At 48.0% G+C, this 21730-nt stretch overlaps 3 protein-coding genes across 4 annotated transcripts; 1 reads left to right on the top strand and 2 right to left on the bottom strand.

Annotated features, from left to right (window-relative positions):
- Nucleotides 1-846: 846 nt before the first annotated feature.
- Nucleotides 847-6256, bottom strand: LOC9647875 (ABC transporter C family member 10). Its single transcript, XM_024685320.1, has 13 exons — nucleotides 6198-6256; nucleotides 4175-6141; nucleotides 3805-4125; nucleotides 3666-3752; nucleotides 2997-3608; nucleotides 2704-2868; nucleotides 2350-2644; nucleotides 2075-2289; nucleotides 1719-2024; nucleotides 1612-1675; nucleotides 1316-1555; nucleotides 1043-1250; nucleotides 847-945 (listed from the first exon to the last, which is right to left on the bottom strand). The coding sequence occupies exons 1-12, from the start codon at nucleotides 6202-6204 to the stop codon at nucleotides 1105-1107; spliced, it is 4425 nt and encodes a 1474-aa protein (XP_024541088.1). The 5' UTR covers nucleotides 6205-6256; the 3' UTR covers nucleotides 847-945; nucleotides 1043-1104.
- Nucleotides 6257-6462: 206 nt separating this feature from the next.
- On the top strand, nucleotides 6463-9644 carry LOC9647494. Of its 2 annotated transcripts, XM_024685318.1 has the most exons (9): nucleotides 7835-7948; nucleotides 8009-8196; nucleotides 8257-8473; nucleotides 8528-8734; nucleotides 8790-8933; nucleotides 8989-9119; nucleotides 9176-9329; nucleotides 9387-9468; nucleotides 9532-9644. In XM_024685318.1, the coding sequence occupies exons 2-9, from the start codon at nucleotides 8027-8029 to the stop codon at nucleotides 9558-9560; spliced, it is 1134 nt and encodes a 377-aa protein (XP_024541086.1). In that variant the 5' UTR covers nucleotides 7835-7948; nucleotides 8009-8026; the 3' UTR covers nucleotides 9561-9644. The 2 variants fall into 2 exon arrangements, with proteins under 2 accessions (XP_024541087.1, XP_024541086.1); XM_024685319.1 differs by lacking the exons at nucleotides 8257-8473; nucleotides 8528-8734; nucleotides 8790-8933; ... (2 more) ...; nucleotides 9387-9468; nucleotides 9532-9644 and adding exons at nucleotides 6463-6707; nucleotides 6768-6982; nucleotides 7056-7344; nucleotides 7399-7524; nucleotides 7581-7759 and having other exon boundaries at nucleotides 7813-7948; nucleotides 8009-8124.
- Nucleotides 9626-11626, bottom strand: LOC9647493 (low-temperature-induced cysteine proteinase). Its single transcript, XM_002980164.2, has 5 exons — nucleotides 11059-11626; nucleotides 10641-10876; nucleotides 10426-10566; nucleotides 9916-10365; nucleotides 9626-9842 (listed from the first exon to the last, which is right to left on the bottom strand). Exons 1-5 carry the CDS (start codon nucleotides 11576-11578, stop codon nucleotides 9750-9752), a joined length of 1440 nt encoding a protein of 479 aa, XP_002980210.1. The 5' UTR covers nucleotides 11579-11626; the 3' UTR covers nucleotides 9626-9749.
- Nucleotides 11627-21730: the final 10104 nt, after the last annotated feature.

Raw genomic sequence — 21730 nt, 5'->3', positions numbered from 1 at the left:
CTCAACACAGTTAATCTTAGATGAGATTTTGAGGAGAGCCACTCTCAATATTGTTAAAAAAAGGAAAATAATAAAATGGTACTTAACACCCAGAAATTCAACACAGTTAATTTAATAATAAAATAATAAAATAATAAAAAAGTATTCATGTTTAGGGGGCGACCCTAAGACCGTATTGTTCTTAATTGAAAGTTGAGGCGGATGGGAATCGAACCCAGCAACCCTACACAATAGAACATTACAGCGTGCATGCTATAACCACAAAGCCATGAACACTGGGAGATAATAAAATATAACTTCAGTACGTCTTATTGGACTTGGAATGCAAAAGAAGATTTGGAATCCATCTGACTGTCCACGTGGATGACATCCAGGGGCTGCGAGGCCAGAGATTTGGAGGATCCACGAATCGATACCTCTCCAACATGATCGCTCCGAAGCGTTTCCAGCCCAGAATCGACCAAGCCATTTCAGACTCTGGACAATTGCAGTCCCGGGGTAATCTCGACGCGATCAACTTCACGAGCTTCCTCAAGGTGGCGATGGATCCTGTCCGCGGAAACCGATAGTAAAAGACAGCGGCACTCCGGAGAATGCAGCAAGAGGGTTGCAAGGCCGACGAGATCACTCTCTCCACCGCGCTCGCAGCTTGCAGCCACTCGGGGTCGATCGACGAGGCCCATGGCTGCTCCGTGTCGATGCTCAGGGACTATGGCGTGAGGCCAATCGCCCAGCACTACAGCAGCATGATCGATGCTCTGGGCCGGGCGGGACGGATGGAGCGGCTCAAGAGTTTCTTGCGGAGTAAAGGTGGAGCTGTGGCGGCGGCCATGGATGCAGTAGCGTGGGCGGCGCTGCTCAGCGCTTGCTGGAACCACAGCGATGTGGACCTCGCGATGCTGGCGTGCGACCGGACACTGCAGTTGGCCCCGCGCTCGTCATGCTCTACAACACCGTGAGTTCGTCCAAGTCGTCGATCGGCCCGAGCTTGACGCTCAGCTCGGCCTCCTTGCGGACAAGAAGTTAAAATGGAAATGCTTACCCAGTGGAAGATGGTGTCGATATGATACGATGATCAGCGCTTCCCCTTTGGAAGCTCTTGAATTATTTGTTAAAGGAGACGCTTCTCGATGGCTTTCGCTCCAGTCCGCCCGGCGAAGAATTCGACCAGTACTCTGCGACGAGTTTTGCAAAGAGCGAGGTTTTGTTCTCCAGGAGCTTGAGTGGCTGGTCGAATTCCGCGAGGATGCCTGCAAAAGCAGAGACGCTGATCGATCGTTCCAAATGAAAATGAGAAAAATATAAGAGCTCTCACCGTCGCTGAGCGCCAAAACCATGTCACTGTCTACCACGGTCGGGATCCGGTGAGCAACGGTGATCACAGTACACACTGCGAATTCCTCCCGTAACAACTTCTGGAGAACAGCGTCTGTGGCGTTATCTATGGATGCCGTGGCCTCGTCTAGAATGAGAATGCGACTGTTCTTGAGGAGGACTCTTCCGAGACAAAAAAGCTGCCTCTGACCAACACTCCAGTTCTCGCCATCGTCACCAACTGGTGAAACGAATGGTTACACCAGATATGAAGCCAGTAGAAACAAAAAATCTCACCTGGGGCATCCAAATGCTCTGCTTTCTCTCGTACACTCTCTCCAAGGTGGCATTTGTCCAGAGCCTACACGAACGTTCTTAATTTGACAAATGGATAGAAATTTTACCTCCCAGATTTGTAAGTCAGTGTAGAGACCTTCCGGATCCAGATTAAAACGCACGGTCCCTCGAAACAGCGTTGGCTCCTGCGGAATTATGCTTAGCCTGGACCTCAAATCTCGCAAGCCAATGGTGCTGATGTCGATTCCATCGATCGCTATTTGGCCGTCAACCGGCTCGGCAATGCGAAACAAAGCTGTGATAAGGGTGGTCTTTCCGCTCCCAGACCTCCCAACCACGCCAACTTTTTGTCCTCCCTCAAAGGTACATGTGATACCTCGAAGAACAAGCGGACAATCAGGCCTATATGATATCTGTAAAAGAATGCTTTTATCTTGAGAAAAATCACATCAGAACTTCTTACTTGTAGATCTTTTAGTTCCACTCTGCCCCTCGCTGGCCACAGTGCCGGGAGTCTCGATCCTTCAATCGTCGCAGGAGCTTCAGATGGAATGCCAAGATACTGCTTGATTCTTTCAACCGATACACTGTAGTTGGATAAGGTACACTGATGTTGTATGCTGAATACGAGCGAGACATTGAGAGACAAACCATAGGAGATAGCAAGTCCCACGAAGCCTGTTCAACACATACCCGGTGAGAACATATTGGGCAAGATAAGATGAAATGATACAGTACCAGGATCAATCTTCCCAGGTGGAAGTAAAACCATGATAAGTGCCGAAGAGCAAACCACTGCTGTACACAGCGCTTCCAAACGCAAAACCAGCCATTCGTTGGCAGCAAAGCTGTAAAAGAAAGGCCCACAGTTGCCGTCTACGAGGCTCAAAATCTTTCTCATAAACTGCTCCTGTCTCTGAAATGCTCGGATGGTACCAGCACCGGTGATAGCTTCTCCGAAATAGTTGAGGATTGGGGACTTCGTGATTCCATTAATCCTGTTAAGCTCTCTTGCCGATGCCATGTAGTACGTCTGAAATGGTTGCATATGTCAAAGCACAAAGCTGATGAGAAAATGGATTGAAAGAATACCTGTAGTACTCTGTTCAAGTAAAGCATAGGAATGATAATCACGAGAAGCTGCCATGTTACTGACGCCGTAACCGCTAAGTTGCTCAAAGCGTTTACCGTGGCAGCAATGAAATAGCAAAGGCTAAAGGGAAAATCAACGTCCACAATGCTCATGTCCACCGAGACCTGTGAGTGAATGAGATAAAAGCACAACGGAAAGTTGAATTAGCGATAGAAACTTATCCACAGTGAAGCAAACCTGTTGAGTTTTAAAGATCACCGTGTGCTTAAAGGAATGATCCCAGATGACTAACCCGGCTAAGAATTCTGCCACTGGGAGTCGAGTCGAAAAATGCCATAGGAGCTTGAAACAACGAATTTTTCAGTCCAGAAAAGAATGACTTCGAAACTGCGATTCCCATGATGACGATGAAAACTGAGCGGAGAAAGAGGAACGAGACGGTGCTCAAGCCAATGGCTGCGTAAACTCCAATCAGTTTTCCCGGGCCAACAGCCTTGTTTCCTACCTCTGCTGCTAGCCACCAGTTTGAAGAAAGCTGCCCCACTGCAAAGACGATGTGGGATAATGCCGCCAACGAGCAGTACAAAAATCCCCGAGCCTGGCCTAAATAATCCAGATATGGCTTTGCCCCGGAATCTCCTGTTTCCCTCTCTTCCTCTTTCGTCAACTGGTCTGGCACTACTTCATCCAGCACGTAGGAATCCTTTAAGGACTTTGCGCTGCTGAGCTTTCTCAGAAGAATAGCGGCACTGCCAGGAGGAGTGCCGGACGACTTCTGCCCGGATCCATGTTTCATAATTCCCATGACCTCGTTGTGTGCGTTGACGAGCTCTTCAAAGGCACTGCCCGGTTGCAAGAGCTCGTTGAATTTCCCAGCTTGGCATATCTCGCCATCTTTTAGAAGCTGTTCAACAAAATGGATCATGTCTGGGAGTGCTACAAACGACAAATATTAACGTACCAAGATCGTATCAAAAGCAGGAAGAAACTCCACTTGATGAGTAACAAGCACAACCGTTTTCTTTGCGAGAAGGCCCATTATGCAGTTCTGCAGAGAAGCATGTAAACTGTGAGAGGCTGAAGCAGAACAAGGAGCAAACCTTGAACAGTGCAGAACAGGTATGAGCATCCACGGCGCTGAATGGATCGTCAAGGAGGTAAATGTCAGCATCCTGATAAACAGCACGAGCTAGTTGAATCCGCTGCTTCTGACCACCACTGATATTAATCCCCCGCTCTCCTATCTCAGTTAGATCCCTAAAGGTGAAGTTTTCCAAGTCTTTGTCCAACGCACACGCTTTGAGAGTCCTTCTGTACCGTTGCTCATCCATAGGCAAACCAAACAAGATGTTTTCCCGAATGGTTCCACTCTGGATCCACGCAATCTGAGGTACATATGCCACGGTACCGCAAACTTGAACCTGCGAAAGAATACATGAGTAAAACTCCATCTAAAGGACAAGCACTTACAATCCCGGCAAGCTTTGGAGTCTCTCCGAGGATGGAACAGATGAATGTGGACTTGCCAGATCCAACTTCGCCGCAGATTGCAACACGCCCGCCATGCTTAACAGTCAAGTTGATATTCCTGAGCGTCGCGTCTCCCGCACTTCCATTCCAAGAGAGCAATGCTTTCGTCATTTGAATCGCATGCTCTGTTGTTGATCGCGTACCCCGGATTACTGCATGCGTGTCCAGCTCGTCATCTTGTAGAAACTTCTCAATGCGAGCTAGTGAGACTCTCACCTGAACCAATATGGCGACAACATCCGGGACCGCACGGATTGGTTCCTGAATTATCCGGAAAGTAGCAAGAGCCGTGAATATGTTGCTGGCAGTCAGGGGCTTCCCGAGCATGTATCGAGCAGCGAAAGTTGCCGTAGAAACCAGTATTGGTGACAGCCAGAATACGAGAGCATTGTAAGTTTTCCGGTACTGAAGCGCCGAGAGCCCGTTTATCTCCACCTCACGAAGCTTGTCTATCATACTCCGGAACTTTTCCTCCCAAGCTTGCAGCTTGACAATTTTCATGTGCCGTAAAACCTCCGACGTTGCTCTCAAACGCTCGTCTTGGGCCTCCATAAGCTCGTTCTGATACTTCTGCTGCAGGCTAGCCATCGGTGCGTTGATCACCATTGTCAGAATGAGGATCACAATTCCAGCAACGGTGGCCAATCCCATGGAGTAGAACAGAATGATCAAGGCGAAGATGATCTGCAATGGCGTCGACCACAGCAGATGGAACCAGAATGGAAACTCCCCAATCCTGTAAGCATCCACTGCCATGTAACTCACAACCTCCCCTCCAGCGTGAGCATCCTTGCCAATGCTCGACAGCCTGAGCTCCTTCTGGTATATAGCCCCGATCAGCGCCGAGCGGACATGCATTCCAATCCTCCGGCTTCCAAAATACCAGAGCCGCTGTGCCACCGATTCCGCCAACTTTGCGACGAGCAGTGCCAAGACTAGAACGTACCCCTCGTACTTGAAGTAGATCTTTCCCTGTGCATAGTCGATGAAAACCTTCATGACAAGCGGCCCGGCCGAGAGCATGGCGCTCTTGAACAACGCGTAGAAGCCATTCCAGGCCAGCCTCCTCCAGAAACACGTCGTCAAGACCCGGCGAAGCGATGGTTTCATCTGTGGATGCCTGAGTTTCTCCTGGCTCCACACCTTCGCAAAGAGGTTGTAGCTAGCCTCGGCCTTGTCCTCCTGTCCGAGATTTGGAATGTCCCTTGGCTTGAGAGGCCTGCTGTTGCCCAGTGAGAAGAGAGGATTGAGCCAAGTGAAGCACACCCGGCTCAAGCACCCGGCGGACTCATACGTCGAGCAGTGGACGTGGTAGAGATTCTCGGTGTCGCGCGCGGAGCTGCTGCTGGACGCTAGAAATGGCTCCGAGAGCGTTGCGGACGATGGACACTCAAAGCCATCATTGAGAGTGCCGGAGAAGGAGAGTAGCACGCAGCAGACTGGCCAGCTCGCTAGCGCCACTAGCGTCTGGGAGCTCGAGTTATGGCGGACGATGGCGTGCCCAGCATACACGGCCATGAATGTCCCCAGGATGAAGTTCACGCTCCACCAGCTGCGTAGCACTGCGATCAGTGGCCCGCGGCTTGGCTTCATGAATGCTGTGAAGGAGAGGACGATCCACGCCACGCCTTGGACGATCGATGCCGCAATATCGTGTCTGGGAGCCCCCTGTTCTTGGAGCAATCCGCCGAGAATGCTCCAGTGTGCGATGCCGATGAGAATGGCGAGGAAGGAAGCAAGCCATTGGCGAGGAACAGGATGGCTGCCAAAGATCCCGGCGCCGGTCTTGATCGACACCACAAACCCTAGCGCAACAGCGGCGAGGAAGAAGAGATGGAGCCCTGAGACGACCCAGTGCCACAATCCCTGTGAGAACGGCGAGAGCTTGCTGGCGAGAGCATCTTGCCCTGGAAATATTATAGATCAGAGCTGCGATCGTCACAAGAAAGATTGGATTGATTACCTTCCATCCCGCAGCAGCAAGATTTCGATCGTCCCGAGAGCGCCAAGCGCGAGACGCGAACGGTGAGGCCTCTGCCCCAAATAATTAGGGATTTGCCTTCTCGCGATTCACTTGAATCAAGCATATTCGCCGAGCGGAACGAATATGCCCAACCGTTGGAAAAGCGAATCTTCACATGGCGCCTGAAGTCCCGGTATAAATGTAAAACTGGGTGTCTTTGGGATTAATCCACTGTTCCTCCATTTCCGTATCCAAGTAACTTCTTCTTCCCTCCATTCTTAGGGTTCTTCAATCCGCGCGATCTACCAGGCGGAGGAGAAGGCGTCATTGGAGCGCGCGGATTATCGATGGTCGGCTGCGTTCGGGGCGTCGCAGCGATGATCCAGTCTTAGGTGGGAGGAAATGCTGGATAGATTCTAGGTTTTTGTGTGGAATGGAGGAACCTGCCGGGGCGCGCAGCATGAGATTATGTGATATTGCGTTTGATGATCCGTCCGCTAGTCTCTCCAGGTGTGTATTATTTGTTTTGGTTGGCGAGAAAGATCTCATTCTTTGCGCGCTCCACTCCAGGGACGTATAATGTCGACGAACAATAACCAAGAGAAGCAGAGGGTGATCCTCTCTCTCACTGTCGAGATCCAAGATGGGCGTGAGGAGCACATTCAAGTTAAGGAGGGGGATTCGGCTGAGATGGTCGCGAAGTGCTTCGTTAATCAGCATGGACTGCCTCAGCAATTCGAAGCTCCTCTAGCTGAGCTGATTGTTGATAATATCATCCGGCTGAGGTACTGGAACACTTGTTTTTTTTTCTTTGTTCTTTTCGCTCGAAACCAGGTAAACTTTGTCAGCATTGTGCAGCAAAGACGATGGCTGGCGAAAGGAAAATCAAAGGCCAGCAACAGCGCCCGCGAGGCCGACCAGAAGAGAAGCTGCTCCTGCAAGCAAGAGTGAATCGAGCGGCAAACAACCGGGAACTCATGAAACCTCTGCGGCCAACAAGGCTGCGGGCAAGACTAAATCACCACCAGCAGGCAAAATGTCCGAGCGTCTGCTGGCACATACGTACACATTCCGAGCAAAAAGTAGCGTTTTTTGTCATTTGGAACCAAGGAAGAAGACAGGCCAACGACCGCTTACCGAGAAACAGGTGCCGGTTTTCCTGTCCCGTTTTGTGACGTTTCTGACTGGGCATTTTGTGCAGAGAGCTTTGTATTTGCGTCTACATATGGATTTTGTAAGGCACAAACAGAAAATGGAAGATGGACGCCGGCTCCTGCACGAGCAGTTCGTTGAGAAGGTGCACAGGAACAAGACACACATGTCAAAGGTTCAAGAACGTGCCTTTCTTTTGTTTGACCTCTCTCTTTGTTTTATTTTCTTTAGAGATCGAGCATGATCATGCGAGTCAGATCGACCGCCGCCAAGCAGTTTCACAACTACGGCGAATTGCTGTATCAAGAAGGCATGAACAAGCAACATGAGAGGAAAGTCCAGATTCAGAAGAAAAAGCAGGAAGACGAAGCGAACGAGCTCAACGGGTTTACTTTCAGGCCGGAATTAAGGTTTGAAAACTTTGTTTTCGCTCATAAGCCGGCTTATGTCTGTTTTGCAACAGTAAGACGGCTCGGAAGCAGAAGAACAAGAAGGTCGTTTGGAAGAGGCTTCTTGAGGATAGATACGCAGAGCACTTGCAGCAACTGCGTAATGAGGTTACTCCGCAGAACTGGTTGCAATAATCTCTCGATAACAGGGTAACTTGTTAACAAGAAACAAGCTCTTTGTTTTCCTACATTTCTAACTTAGTCCTCCAGGCCTTTGAAGCTCAACTGATGGAATGTACATTTAAGCCCCGTATAAACGAGATACTCCGGACAGATAGAGATAATCGAGAGGACAAGCTGCAACAGCAGCAGCTGGGATCTCGTTTCGACCAATTATTTTGGGATGCCGAAATTCGACGCAGGAGACAAGCAGAATACACGCAATGGTATCCGGAAGGGTATGAGTCTTGGTTACCCCGTTAGACTGATTACTAACATTCTTTTTTGTTTTTAACCAGAGTAACATTTCGTCCTAGCATTAGTAAAAGCCAACGGAGTCATCCGGACACGCATGAGCGAGAACCAGGAAGATCTGTTTTTGATAGGCTGCTGGAATATGCAGAAAGAACAAATCTTTTAAAGCAGAAGCTTTTGGACGAGTTTTCCAAGCCGATTGATCCCTCAACTGGACAAGAGCTCTTCACTCCTATCACGGGGCGCAAGCCTCAAGTTGAGGTAGAGCTACATTCTTGCGAGAAAAATACTAATACTTTGTGTTTGTGTTTCCAGAGGAATGCGTCTTTTCTTCCTATTGGGGAGTTTTTGTACCAGATGTATTTTGATCTTGACCACAAAAAGCAAGCCAAGTTTGAAAAGAGCTTGCAGCAGACCAAGATCAAAACTCTGGAGTACGTATTGCCCAGGTCCATCGATATTCTGAAGGAGCTGGAAAAGCGAAGCTTTCGCCAGATATTTGACTATCTCGACACCAATAAGGTAGGCAATTTGTTTAATCAGCCTTGGCTAGTCGCTGACATGTGAGTCGTGCCAGAGTGGTATTGTTAACTTGGAAACGGTTGTGACGGAGGCTTTAATGGATGATGTTATTGAGGACATCGAGGATATGAAAAAGTCTGGCAGCCCAGTGACTTCACTAAATTACGAGGGATTTGTGCAAATGCTTATGCCGATTCGAGTAAGTCTTGGATATATTTTTTATCTTGTCTCTCACGTCCTGGTACTTCGCACAGAAAGCTAAGAGGAGAGGTGTTCATCTAGTCCTCAAAACAAGAAGGATCGATGACCCTTTCAAGACCTTTACTTTCCGGTTTAGAATGAGCCCTTACTCTCGAGCGCTGGCAATCAAGAGACGGAAATACAAGTAAGTTCTATCTCAAATTCTTTTTATGAATCTCTACTGATTTCTACGTGTGGCAGAGGCACGACTAATTGGTACAAAATCCTCTGCCAAGAGAAAGGAAGACGCGCCACGAGGATGGAAGATCTTCAAAAGGATTTGCAACAAGTTGCAATGCGGGAGTGCACATTCAAGCCCGTAATTCACAGCAAACGGGGCAAGAGCATCGTCAAGGTGAGTGCTTTTTCGGATTTTCCCAGCGTAAAATCTCTGTCGCACTGTCCCGTGTAGATGCGTATCACTGGGGGAGGAGGAGACGTCGACAAGGAGGAGGAACAGCAAGAAGTTCACGGCTTCATTTTCAAAGAGAATGGTAAGTCTGTTTTTTTCTTCACATTTTTCTTTCAAGTGTTCTAATCTTCTCGATTTTTTCCAGCATTTATTCCAGGTAGATTTGTGAGTTGAGCGGCAGCACTACACAATTTTGTGGACCTTTGGTTTGTAAATTTTCTGATTTTGTGGATTCTATCTTTGCTACCACAACGCTAATTGTCTTTTGATCGATTCAAAGGAAAGGAACCAATTTACAGGAATAATAAATTGTCCACTGTGAGGATGGATTACTATGTACAGCCAGGCAGTGACGCTCCCGTCTCACGCCGAAGCCATGGATTTGCGGTCCACTCCTCCAGTGTAGCGCGCCGGGGTGCGTTCCAGCATCTTTGTCCCAAGCAAATCCTTGGAGCTCTGCGGAAGATCACAACGAACGAACGATCAGCCACAACGGGTATGCAAACAGAAAACAAACGAGCTAACTTACCCTGAGGCAAGTGTTGGCCTGTAAGTTGCAGATCGGGAAGTCGGACGGGCAGCAGTGGTAGTGATCCTCGCAGCAAGTGGCCGACTGGAGAGGACAGCATCCCCACGCGAAGCAGTACTTGCCATAATTGAACAGGCAGCAGCAAGTGCTACTCTCGGGGCAAGTGTAGTAGTCGTCGCACTCGTTGGGTGGCGGCGCTGGCGATGGCGGAGTCGGGCCTGGGTTTGGAGGATTTGCGCCGGTTTTAGTCGGATACGATGCCTCCATGTTGATTCCACACAGCCCAGCTGCTAGTCCCGTGTTCCTGGCCATTTTCACGTAGCCTTTCTCTCCCCAGTTCGAGCCCCACGAGTTTTTGATGATCCAGTAAGCCTTGCCGTCTTCCTTGCCGTAGCCGACGTTGGTCACACCGTGGTCGAGGTCGGTTCCACACCTGCCAGTGAAAATTCCCTGCAAATCACGACTTTTAGCTCGCGAGCCATTGAAGCTCTTTGCTTAGAGTTTACTCACCGATCTGTAGAACTGCATGCTCGAGCCACCGGCGTCGATGGCTACGCTCACGGGCTGATGAGCCACGGCTTTCAAGAGCGCTGTCTCATCGTTCACTGGGACATCCTCGTAGCCATCAATCGTCACAACTTTGGCGTTCATCTGGTGGGATCCGGAAAGAGACTTGTAAGTACTTTAGAGTGTCGACACGGAAGTACTTATGTTTTTTCACTTGCCTTGCTCCTGTCGCAGCGGGTGCCATAGCCCTTGTAAGGATAATCGGCCTCGGTGTCCAGCCCACCGTTCTTGATGACAAACCCAAACGCGTAGTCCATGAGACCGCCATTGCAGCCCTCGTCCTCTCCCTTGTCACAGTCGACCAGCTCTTGCTCCGACAATGAAACGAGCTCTCCGGTGGCAAGCTTGTTCACGCCCTCAATCGCTGCCACAGCCGAGAAGGCCCAGCAGCTCCCTGGATGGAATCACCGACCAAGACAAAATCCGTTAGAGATCAGAGCAAAGAAAACGATTCCTTCTCTAGAAATACTACGCTGGGAGTAAACCTTCCAAGAACTCCGGACTTACTGCTATTCTAAAACTTACCAGCAGCGAAGGACAAAAGGAAGAAAGACTATAGAAGTATGTGTCACATACCGCATGAGCCTTGATCTTTAACCCCGACCACTGCCCCCTTCTCTCTCCAGTCGATAGAGTCGGGCAAATCCTTGAGCTGGACGCTGCCATAGCGGAATTCCTCGTGCGAGGTCCTCTCGCGCGACCTGTCAAAGCGGCCGCCGTGACGCTGCGCCCGGAACTCCTCGTTGGTGAGGTCGGCGAACGCGTTCAATCCCAGGAAATATCCCTGGTTCTTCTCATTCTCGCCATGGATGAACCTAAGATTGTCCTTAAAGATCCCATACCTCGTCGCCTTCTCGCCGGCCTGCGAATCTCCCGACAGCGCGTTGTCGGCGTAGGATTTGCCGTGCTGGAGCATCCACGAATCGAACAGCGCTTGCAGCCGCTCCTCCGAGCTTAAATCTTGCGGATCGTAGCCAAGATCGAGGATGGAGTAGTCGGCGCCAGCGGCAGAAGTAGCAGCGGCAGCGCAGGCATGGAGGATCGCGGCCAGGGCGGCGAGGAGGAGCGATAGAACCAGCGCATTGGACGACGCCATGGAGAGAACGCCGCTGGAACAAGAATAACGTGAGATACCTCCGCGCTTTGTATATGATAGAAAAGGCGCTGGGTAAATCTAGGCCGTAAATGGGTGTCGATCGTGACCGCCAATAATATCGACGGACGAGGATGGGCCTGTCTCCGCCGTTGGATGTCAAAGATCTACGGCTGTGCGCTAAACACCGTTGCCTTTGATGTGTGCCGTGTATTCATGGATCGTGTTGACAAGATAGACTAGATGCGTTCTTTAGATCTTTTATTTAGGGCATTGCGTTGCGTGTGTGACTACTAGCATTCATGTCTAGCAATAATTTACCTCATCAAATGGGACCTTTGGCTTCGAAATGTTTGCAACTTGCGTCGTTAGTTTTTTTGTCCGATTGCAAGGATGATTCTTACCCGTTCTTTTAGGGCTTGTGTGGCTTGCGGATCTTAGAATCTTTCTTATTGTCTTCATCTGAGATCCAGGAACCTTCGCCCTTGACTCTAACGAAAGATGAAAGCTTTTTCAAGTGGATTATACAATCCATCCAAAACGAGCGAGAGCTCAAGAAATGGACAGCAAAGCTTGGCCTTGATCTCAAGGAGGTGCTCATTAGACGATTATAGCTGGAGGATGTCGCAGGCCTTTGAGCAATGGCCGCTGCCAAGAACAGTGGGAGCCCCAATCTGATAGGCATGGATCCCCACATCTATCATCATGCGCCGAGGTGGGCTTGCTACAAGCTCGTCACATACAGATGTGGTAATCACCACCTATGTGTTGAGATGGCCCGCCAAGTTAGACCTTGCATCCCTCGCTGTCTTTGCCTTTGCCAAATAGGATGTTTTCCACATCCTCTATGACTGTAGAGCATATGACAGCAGCTTCCTACCATTCCTTGGCGAAATAGGGATCTTTCAGCCTGCCTATCCAACATTGCGACCTTGCGAGGTAGATTTTGAGGATGGAAGAAATTCATGAGCAGCTTCTGGAAACCAAGGCTGCACGAGTTCAAGGAGTGTAGGTAGTGAGAGTAGGCAGACTCGCACTGCATATATTATCTTATTATCTAGGATTAAAACTATTTTCCTATAAAATACAAATTCTAATAAATTCATCAACTGCCTTTTAATACTTTTTTTTCTATCTAAGTAATTATAATATTTATCTCCACCAGATAGATAGAGATCCAAGGAAGTTAGAAGTTCAGCTTCATGAAGTCTAGCACAACAAGACTAAACGGCTTGAAAACACTTCTGTTGGGAAATATGTACAAATTTTTATTAAGAAACTAATGGATAGGCATGTAATAAGCCCAAAATCTATATTTATTTAATTTTTTCTTATATATAAATAACTGGTCTTATCTTGTAATCACTGCAAATATTTCCATGACCGTCATAACCTGTAGAGAAGATAAAAAAAAAGAAGAGAAAGCACACTTATAGATGGTTTCAAAGATCTCTACTTGCTAAATCAAAGCTGGTAACATTTCAAGTAAGAACCCCTAATACCTGAAAGTGAAACAGTTTGAGAGCTGCATTTATGCTTTCTAGAGACTTCACCTCCCCTGCATCGTGTGTATGCTGAACTATCTCCTTAAAGCATATCCTTGAAGCCGATCATCATGTATACTGGATAGTGGCTGTTGTGCTAGATGTCTGTCTGCTCTATCTTTCTAGGCACCAGCCAATGTGCATCGACTGTCACACCAATCATGCCCCTAGCCTGTAGATCAAGAACTTTGTAGTGTGAGTAGTAGCAAAGTAAAAGGTGTTCCTGGCTAACATTCATTCAACGACATAGAGGAAGATCAAAGTTATTTTCTTCTTGCACCTGGAGCAGCGGCAATATAATGTTCTTTTAACTTTCTGTCTTGGCAAACTTTAGTGGAAGGGTGATGTTGCTGGCTTCATAATAGCAGCAATATTGACTGGCCACAGATAATCTAGAAATCGAAAGTGTCTCAGGAGAGTGGGGCATGACTTCCATCAAAAAGAGCTTAAAAAAACCACCTATTGCTTGTGGATCAATATACAACAAATTGATAGAAAGCTTGTAAAGGTGGAGTGCTTCAGGAAAGGAATAACAACAACCAAGGCAAGACTGCCATCGAGCTCTTTGAGCAAATGCAATGCAAAGGATGCATCCCCAGCGCTTGGACCTTTCTGATTGATGCTAGTAGCGACCTCCAACTTAGTAACTTCAACGCAAAGCAATGCTACTCGCACTTAGTGTGCATGGAAGTTGGGACGAACTGGCAGCTCAAAGTCACTGTGCATTGTACGCTTTCATCATTCAGGCTAGAGTAGAACCCCATGGGCTGGCTCTCGATTAGGAATGGGATCCCAGTGACCGCATTGTTCTTTTGGACACAAAGAGGAACATCATTGGTGTATAATCTGAAAGCCACAATTAGAGTGATGATCGAAACTGCAAAAAAAGACACTTACCCAATTTGCTGATTGTTCTAGAGGAAGGAGTAGCTGTTGGAAGTCCTGAGCTAGATCAAACTAAAGTTTCTGGTTTCCAATGCCATTGGCAAAAATGTTGTATGGCTGGCTGAAAAGATTCCAAGAACTTCATGATTCTCGGTCTCAAATGACATGTAGAATGCCATCACAGTTCCAGCAGAGTCACTGGGAAAGCATGATCTTCATGCTGTGTGCAATAACTCAAAGTAATAACTATATTATCTTTAGTTTTAAGTAATAATAGTTTTCAATGTTATCTTTATATAATACACCAACAGCTTACATGTAGACTTGGATTCCTATGAGGAACTGATTTTTCTTTTCTTTCTTTCCAGTGTGCTGTATCAGCTTCTCTCTCAGATGTTGTTGAACCACAACAACGATAGGAATGATGTCCAAACACATGGTCGGTGTTTGAATTTTCTGCACATTAAATGAAAACTAAACTTCAACATTCATTCAGACAAACCTCCAATGGGACCTTACAACAAATCAAAACGATTAATTGAGCTATGAAAGCCATCACCAATCCTTAGACCAAAAGGCTGACATCCACTGCCAAGCTCTCCTGCAGAATGATCACTATGACTTTCTGCCAACCCTATATTTCCACTTTGACAATATACTAGTCACAAAAGTTTGATGATGTGAAAACTCCTCTTCACTGGAAATCTATTGTTAGTAAGAAAACAAAAGAGAAAAGGGCCCGATCTCCAAGGGCAGAGAAGAAGCACGAGTAAAAGAATGCTGTGTATTGATAAGAAAAACAATGGAATGGAGATAGGGATCCACAATTCGGATTCCCCCTTTTGAAAGGCTAGCGGTTCTAACTGCTAGCATATACTATATGCTATGCATGATTTAATCTATGGCTCCGATGCAGCCCTGGGTTCAAAGTCAGAGTCCCCTGAACCTGGGTTTTTGGTTGCTACATTCTGCTCCCCTGACAGAACTAGACACCGTCCTCGGTGCGAATATAGTCAGTTTCCATCGCTTGTTGCTGCTGCTGTTCAAGTCGATAGAGGCGACGTTTTTGCTGTGGGAGTGTAAGCTTGTGGTTAGGGACGCTGTCTGGTGGATCTGTCCCATCTTCCTGGAGGTCGGCTACCTCAGCCAGCAGGGCGGTATGATCATCCTCGAGTTTCCGGTAGCGGGCGTTGAGCTCTTCATATTTGAATTTGTAGGTGAATTCGTGAGCTGCTGATGGGGTTGATGGCTGCTTGGAGACGATCTTCTTGATGTCCCGGAGGTCAGTGCGGATCTGCTTCATCTCTTCAATTTGAGTATCCAGCCGGTGGTTTAAAGGCTCATAAAATTCCTTCTTGATCGCTCCCCAGGTGTATATGAAGGAGTTTTGCTTGAGAAGATGCTGTGCAATGTCGGCTGGTGTTGGGAAGTAGTTTGCTTGCTCGCGGTGCATGCGTTGATCCAGGGCTTCAAACAACTTGCGGGTGCAGTAGCTTGGGTCGCGAAGTTTATCTTCGTACTCCTTCCTGATCTCGTCATAATCACGGCGTACCTGACTCTGTGGCTGAGGCATGGTTGCTGCTCCTGCTCCTGCTCAGTGATCCTGGTGTTTCTTGCTAGGGTTCGCTGTGTTCTTGGTCCCGGGAGTTGAAGTTGCTGGAGGCTGAATCTGCTTCGTTGGATGTGGGTGACGTGGTCGGGCCAAATTCTTTGAGGTGGTTGGAGATGAGCTTTTCAGTTTGATGGTGGATGAACGGCCCAGATGTGGCGCTGAAATTAATTTATCCGTTGAGAAATTTTTCGCTTGGAATTTTGTTGAAGGGGTGGAATTTTTGTGAATGCTGGTCGTGGTATTTGCTGGAGGAGACATGGTTGCGTGTTCTTCAAGTAATTGGCGAAGGTAGTCAATGTTTTCTTTTGTGGAACGTGTCAAGGAGGTCGGGGCGTTGAGAATGTTGTTCTCAGCTGGTGTAGAAATTGAGTTCTGGGCGATCAACTGACGTTTTTCTTTGGCGATGTTGATGTGTTTGTGAGAAGTTGTCGGTTTTGGGGCTGATTCGAGTGGATGCGGGCTCTGGGGTGATTGTTGATGGTGGTGTGAGTTGTGTTCCTTGTTGCTGATGACGAGGTGCTCTCGGATCAGCGGTTTGGGAGCTGGATTCGCTGGTGTTTTGCGTGTGAAGCGGTGGCGAAGTGGAGTTGAATTGTTGGAGTGTATGTTGCTGGAGCTGGTGTTGTTGGAGTGAGTTGAGCCTGATTGTTGAGATGCTGGCTTCGGTTTCTTGCTGGGAGTTGCTCCTTCTGATTCTGAGTGTTCTTCGGAGCTGTCGCTTTGTTCTGTGGAGTTCGTTTGGGTTGTCCACGGTTGCTTGTTGGGAAGAGCTTGGTGTATAGCGATCAGCAGTGGGAAGATTACTGTGCGCATGGTCTTCTTGTTGAGTGTGGCGAGGATGGCGCGGTCGAGAAGCTTGAGAAGGAGCTCGTGGAGATGATGAGCCACGTTCACACGTTTGCCGTTGAGTAGAGCTCCGTAGACTTCTGCTGTGCGCTTGCCGATGGTGCGATCTGTTGGGCGAAGTTCGTAGTAGAGGAGGAGGGCTTTGAGGCGATCCATATGCTGCTCCTCGATGTCCTCCCATGTGAGCTCACCGGTAATTTCTCGATTGGCCTTGATGATTTGCTGTGGAACTTCTCCTAAAAATTTGAGCAGTCCCTTGTTGGAGATTTTGAAAACAGAGGCGATTCTTGCTGGGCTGAGGGTGATCTCGTTGGTGCCGTCGGTTATGGTGCTGTTCTTGGGGTTGAAGGAGGCGGCCAGTTTCCTCGCTAGTTTTTGATCAGGGTGTGTTGAAAAGGCCTTGTGGAGGAGCTCGAATCCGTGGTCCTTGAGCCAGGTGGTTGTGTCGTTGCTGGGAAGCCTAGGAAAATGGTGTATGACATATCTGAGGCATCGGGGTGGATGAGCTGGCATCTTTCTCTTCATTTTCTGCGATCGAAGTGCTCGCCCCGTTAGGGTTCTTGAAACCTGTAACTGTTGGTTGGCTGATCGTGCGGCGCTCGATTGCTGGTGATGAACGGTCAAGATTTGTTGACGGAATTGATGTGGTTTGCTTTGTCTTGATTGCAAATCAATGGTGGATATTAGTGATGAAGTTAACTCAAGTTCAACTGTTGATATTTGGTCAGGTGGCGTTGATCCAACGGTAGCTTGGGACTTACAGATTTTTGCTACTGTTTGTTGCTGAAGTTGGTGGATGAGTTCGTGTTGAGTTGAGTTGAGTTGTGTCGAACTGATTTGAGTTAAAGTTTGTCTATTGGGGTGAGTGTTGATTGTTGGTTTTGGGGTGTTTGTCGGTTTGGGTCTGAAATTTGTTGAGGTGCTGATGCTGAATATGTTGATGTGATATGGTCGAAGCTTGTTGAGGTTGACAATCTCAGTGAAGTCTTCGGCGAGTGTGCTGACTTTGGCGGTGCCGTTGGGGTATAGTTCAATGATTTTGAAAGGTCCTTGCCAGTTGGTGTGGAGTTTTCGGCCAAGTTTGCCGATGGGTCCTCGGTACCAGAGAACATGATCATCGACGCTGTATTTGGGAATGTTATGCTGGGATGCTTGTCGGTCGTGCCGAGCTTTTCTCTGTTTTTGGATGGCATGAAGTGTCCAGAGGGCGTTGAGTCGGAGTTCATCGAGATGTTCGAGTTGCTGAAGCCTTTCTCGAACTGCATGTCGGGTGTCGAGATTATAGTTGACGGTGACTCGCATGCTTGGGACGATGAATTCAATTGGTGTGATGGCTTCTGTTCCAAAGGCGAGTTTGAATGGCGTCATGTCAGTGGTGACTTTATACGCAGTGCGATAGGCCCAAAGTACGTCGAGAAGTTTGTTGTCCCAATCTTTGCCGGAATCGTTGATGACTTTTTTGAGGATGGTCTTCAGTGTTTTGTTCGTTGCTTCTGCTTGACCGTTGCCTTGAGGATAGTATGGTGTCGACGTTTTGTGTCGGATTTTGAACTCGGTGGCGAGATGTTCGATTGTTTGGTTGATGAAGTGGGTGCCTCTGTCGGTGACGAGTTCAAGTGGTGTGCCGAAACGAGTGATGATATTTTCCTAGATGAAGGTTGCTGTTTCTTTTGCTGTGGCATGTTGGAGAGGTATTGCTTCGGCCCACTTGGTAGTGTAATCGGTGGCGACAATGATGTACTGATTTCGTCGACGGGTGCTGACTTGGGGTCCAATGAAGTCAAGTCCCCATTTCTGAAATGGTGCCATTGGGAATGTTGGGTTGAGTTGTTGAGTCTAAGTTTTCGGCGGTAGTCGGTGTCTTTGACATGTGTCGCAGCGTTTGCAGAATTCTTTAGTGTCATGCCAGAGTGTCGGCCACCAGAGGCCGGCTTGAAGAATCTTCCGAGCTGTGGTGTCAGCGGCGAAGTGTCCGCCGGAAGGTCCATCGTGAGCTTCCTTGATGATTTGAGTTGTGCTTTGTGGTTTGATGCATCGGCGAAGAATGTTGTCAATTCCTAGTTTGTAGAGATTGCCTCCGATGATTGAGTATCATCAGGTTTTAGCAACAAAAGACTTCTTTTGGTCAGACGTAGTGTACTGATCTGGAACTTTTGCTGAGTTTAGGTAATTGAAGACGTCGTCGAGCCAGGTTGCTGGTATTGAAACTTGGAATAGGTTTGAGTCGGGTAAGTCATCGGTAAGTCTTTCGGGTTTATCGCCGGTGGTGATCCGGCTGAGATAATCTGCTTGCTCGTGATTTTTACCAGGTTTGTGGACAATCTCAAAGTTGTATTCTTGTAGTAAAAGGAACCATCTTGATATTCGACCAGATAATATCGGCCTGTTGATGAGGTAAAGGAGTGCCTTGTGGTCGACAAAAATTACGACTTTGGTTGACAGTATGTAGTGTCGAAACTTCTGAAGTGAGTAGATCATGCCGAGAGCTTCTTTCTCGGTGGTGGTGTAATTTCGTTCAGCTGGGTTGAGTAGTCGGCTGGCGTAGTAGATCGGTTGATCTCGGTTGTCGTGTTGAGTTTGGCTCAGAATTGCACCAGTGGCGACGTCGGAAGTGTCGACATGAATGTGGAACTCTTGTGTCCAGTCGGGCTTGGCAAGGATCGGTGCTGTTGTTAGTTTGAGTCGGAGATTGTCGAATGCTTGTTGCTGTTCGGACGTCCATGTCCATTGGGCATCTTGTTTTAGTCCATCAGTGAGTGGTTTGGCAATGTGAGCGTACTTGTGGATGAATCGTCGGTGATATCCGACTTTGCCGAGGAAGCGCTGAAGTTCTTTCTGGTTCTTCGGCGGTTCAAGTTTGGAGATGACGTCAACTTTGTCCTTGTCGATGAGAATGCCGTCTTTGCAGACAACGTGGCTGAGGAGTACTCCAGATTTGACGAAGAAAGCGCATTTGTCGGGGTTGAGTGCTATGTTGTTCTCCTCGCATTTGTTGAGGCATTTCTCCAAGCATTCAAGATGTTGATCTTCCGAGCTGAAAACGCTGAAGTCGTCCATGAAGACTCTCATGAAGTCAGTGAGGTAGTCTCGGAAAGTGTTGGTAACAAGCCTTTGGAAGGTGAATGGGGCGTTGCAGAGTCCAAAAGGCATTCGTCGATAAGCATAGGCTCCCCATGGACTGATGAATGCTGTCTTGTGCTGATCTTCTTCGGCGATGTGAATTTGGTTGTAGCCGGAGAAACCATCGAGGAAGGAATACATCTCGTGTCCGGCGACTGCGTCAAGAACTTCATCGGTAAATGGTATCGGGAAGACATCTTTTTCGGTGGCGTCGTTGAGCTGTTTATAGTTGACGCAGATTCGAAGTTTGCCATTTTTCTTCGGTACAACCACCAGTGGTGAAAGCCATATCGGATTCTGAATTGGGTAGATGTACTCGACTTGGAAAAGCTTGTCGAGTTCTTTCTTTACTTGTTCCATCAGATTCGGATTCATCCGGTAGGCTGCTTGTCTTCTTGGTTTTGAGTTTGGAAGAAGGGTGATGGTGTGAAGGCTGAGTTTTGGCGAAACTCCCTTAAGGTCTCGATAACTCCAAGCGAACAAGTGTTTCTTCTTTCGGAGAAGATTGATGCCTTTGTCTCGAAAACTTGCCGAGATGTCAGTGGCGAGTACAATGTAGTGTTCGTTGCCGTCGTCGGTAAGGCTGACTTTTTCGAGTTTTTGGTCTGCTGGAATTGACGGAATGTAGGCAAATTTGTTGTGGTTGTCGACTGTGAATGCCGGTGGCGCTTTGAGTTTTGTATCTCGAGTGACTGGATTTTTCAGTGCTGATGTAATTGGGGGTCGTTCTCGTTGGAAGTCGGCGACAATTCGGAAGAGGTCGATCTCGGCCAAAGGTTCGAGATCGGGGTAGGCTTTGAGAATTTGTTGTTCTTCATAGTCGTCGAGGCCATCTTCGAGATTATATTCTTCCAAGTCAATAGGTCGGTTGTGGCTGGACAGCAATTTAGTCGCTTTTGTCGACACAGTTGTTGGTCCATCTGGTCCGTGAAGGATTGGGCCAATCTTGATAAACTTGGGCAGTTCGGAGCCAAGGTCGACCGAGGAGAATTGAGTATCCATCGGTCTGCTCCGGTAGTTTAAGGACGACATAGTTAACTGGTATTTCGACGCCTTGAATGGTGGTGTTGACTTTTCGGATGATGCCTTTGGGTTGAACAGATCGGTGGTCGGCCATTCGGACATTGAAAGGTGCTGGGTGAACTGGGCCGATGTTGAGTTGTTGAACAAGACTTTCTTCAATAATATTAACGCTGGAGCTGCCGTCAATTATGGCTCCTCGAACAAGATGTTTGTCGAGTCGTAGGTCGATTGTCGGAACATCATTGTCACAATCGCCTGGTTGAATCTCGGTTCGAAATGTGTCAACAGCTGTCTGTGTCGAGTTGAGTGTGGGCGAGTCTATCAAAGTGTTGGTCGGTGCAGATGTCAGATCAGTGAGCTTTTTGGTGAGGTAGGGTGCAATCTTTAGCAGTTGGCCGATGGTGATCTGAATATTTTGGTTGAGGATAGTCTCTGCGACTGCTTGGATTTTGTCGAAGTTTGCCGAATTGTGTTCTGGTGTCGGTGTCGATGTTGGACGATTTGTCTGTTTGTTTTCTGGTATTGAGTCTTGGCATTGTTGTCGAGCTGGTGATGGTTGAGCTTCATTGTCGGAGTCTAAAATCACTAATTCGGGTGGTTGTAGAGCGAGTTGCTGCTGTATCTTGGCAGCTAACTTCTGCTTCTTTTTCCATTCCCGGAGTTTTGTCGGGCTCTCAGGGCCTTTCTCTTCACTATCTCCAGAATCTCTGTCCGGTTGTTGTTGTTTTTCTGCTCGAATTTGTGCTCGGGTTTGTACTGCCATGACTTGAGGATCTGAGTCGTCATTGTCGGCATAAGGTAGTTCGTCAGTCTCGACCATCCTTGTTGTTGGTGGTTGCTGCTGGTTCTGATCTTGTTGTCGAGGAGGCGGTGGACCAAGTCTCGGCGGACCGCCTTGGTTTTGAAGTCGAGGTTGCCATGGTCGGTTGTTGTAGTTGCCTTGGTAGGCCTGGTCTTGATAACCTTGGCCTTGGTATCTTCGGTTCTGGTATCTTGGGTATTGTTGGTATCCTTGGTTGTAGTTGTCTTGGTTTGCTGGGTAGTTCCGGTTCGGCAGGTGTTGGCGATTGTTGTAGTTGTTATTGTAGTCGTTGTAATTGTTGTAGTTGTTATAGCGAGGTTGAT

This window comes from Selaginella moellendorffii, unplaced genomic scaffold, assembly GCF_000143415.4.
Source record: "Selaginella moellendorffii unplaced genomic scaffold, v1.0 SELMOscaffold_44, whole genome shotgun sequence".
NCBI classification, from domain to species: Eukaryota; Viridiplantae; Streptophyta; class Lycopodiopsida; order Selaginellales; family Selaginellaceae; genus Selaginella; species Selaginella moellendorffii.
Note: the sequence above shows the minus strand (reverse complement) of the source record. Positions and strands in the feature narration are given on the sequence as shown.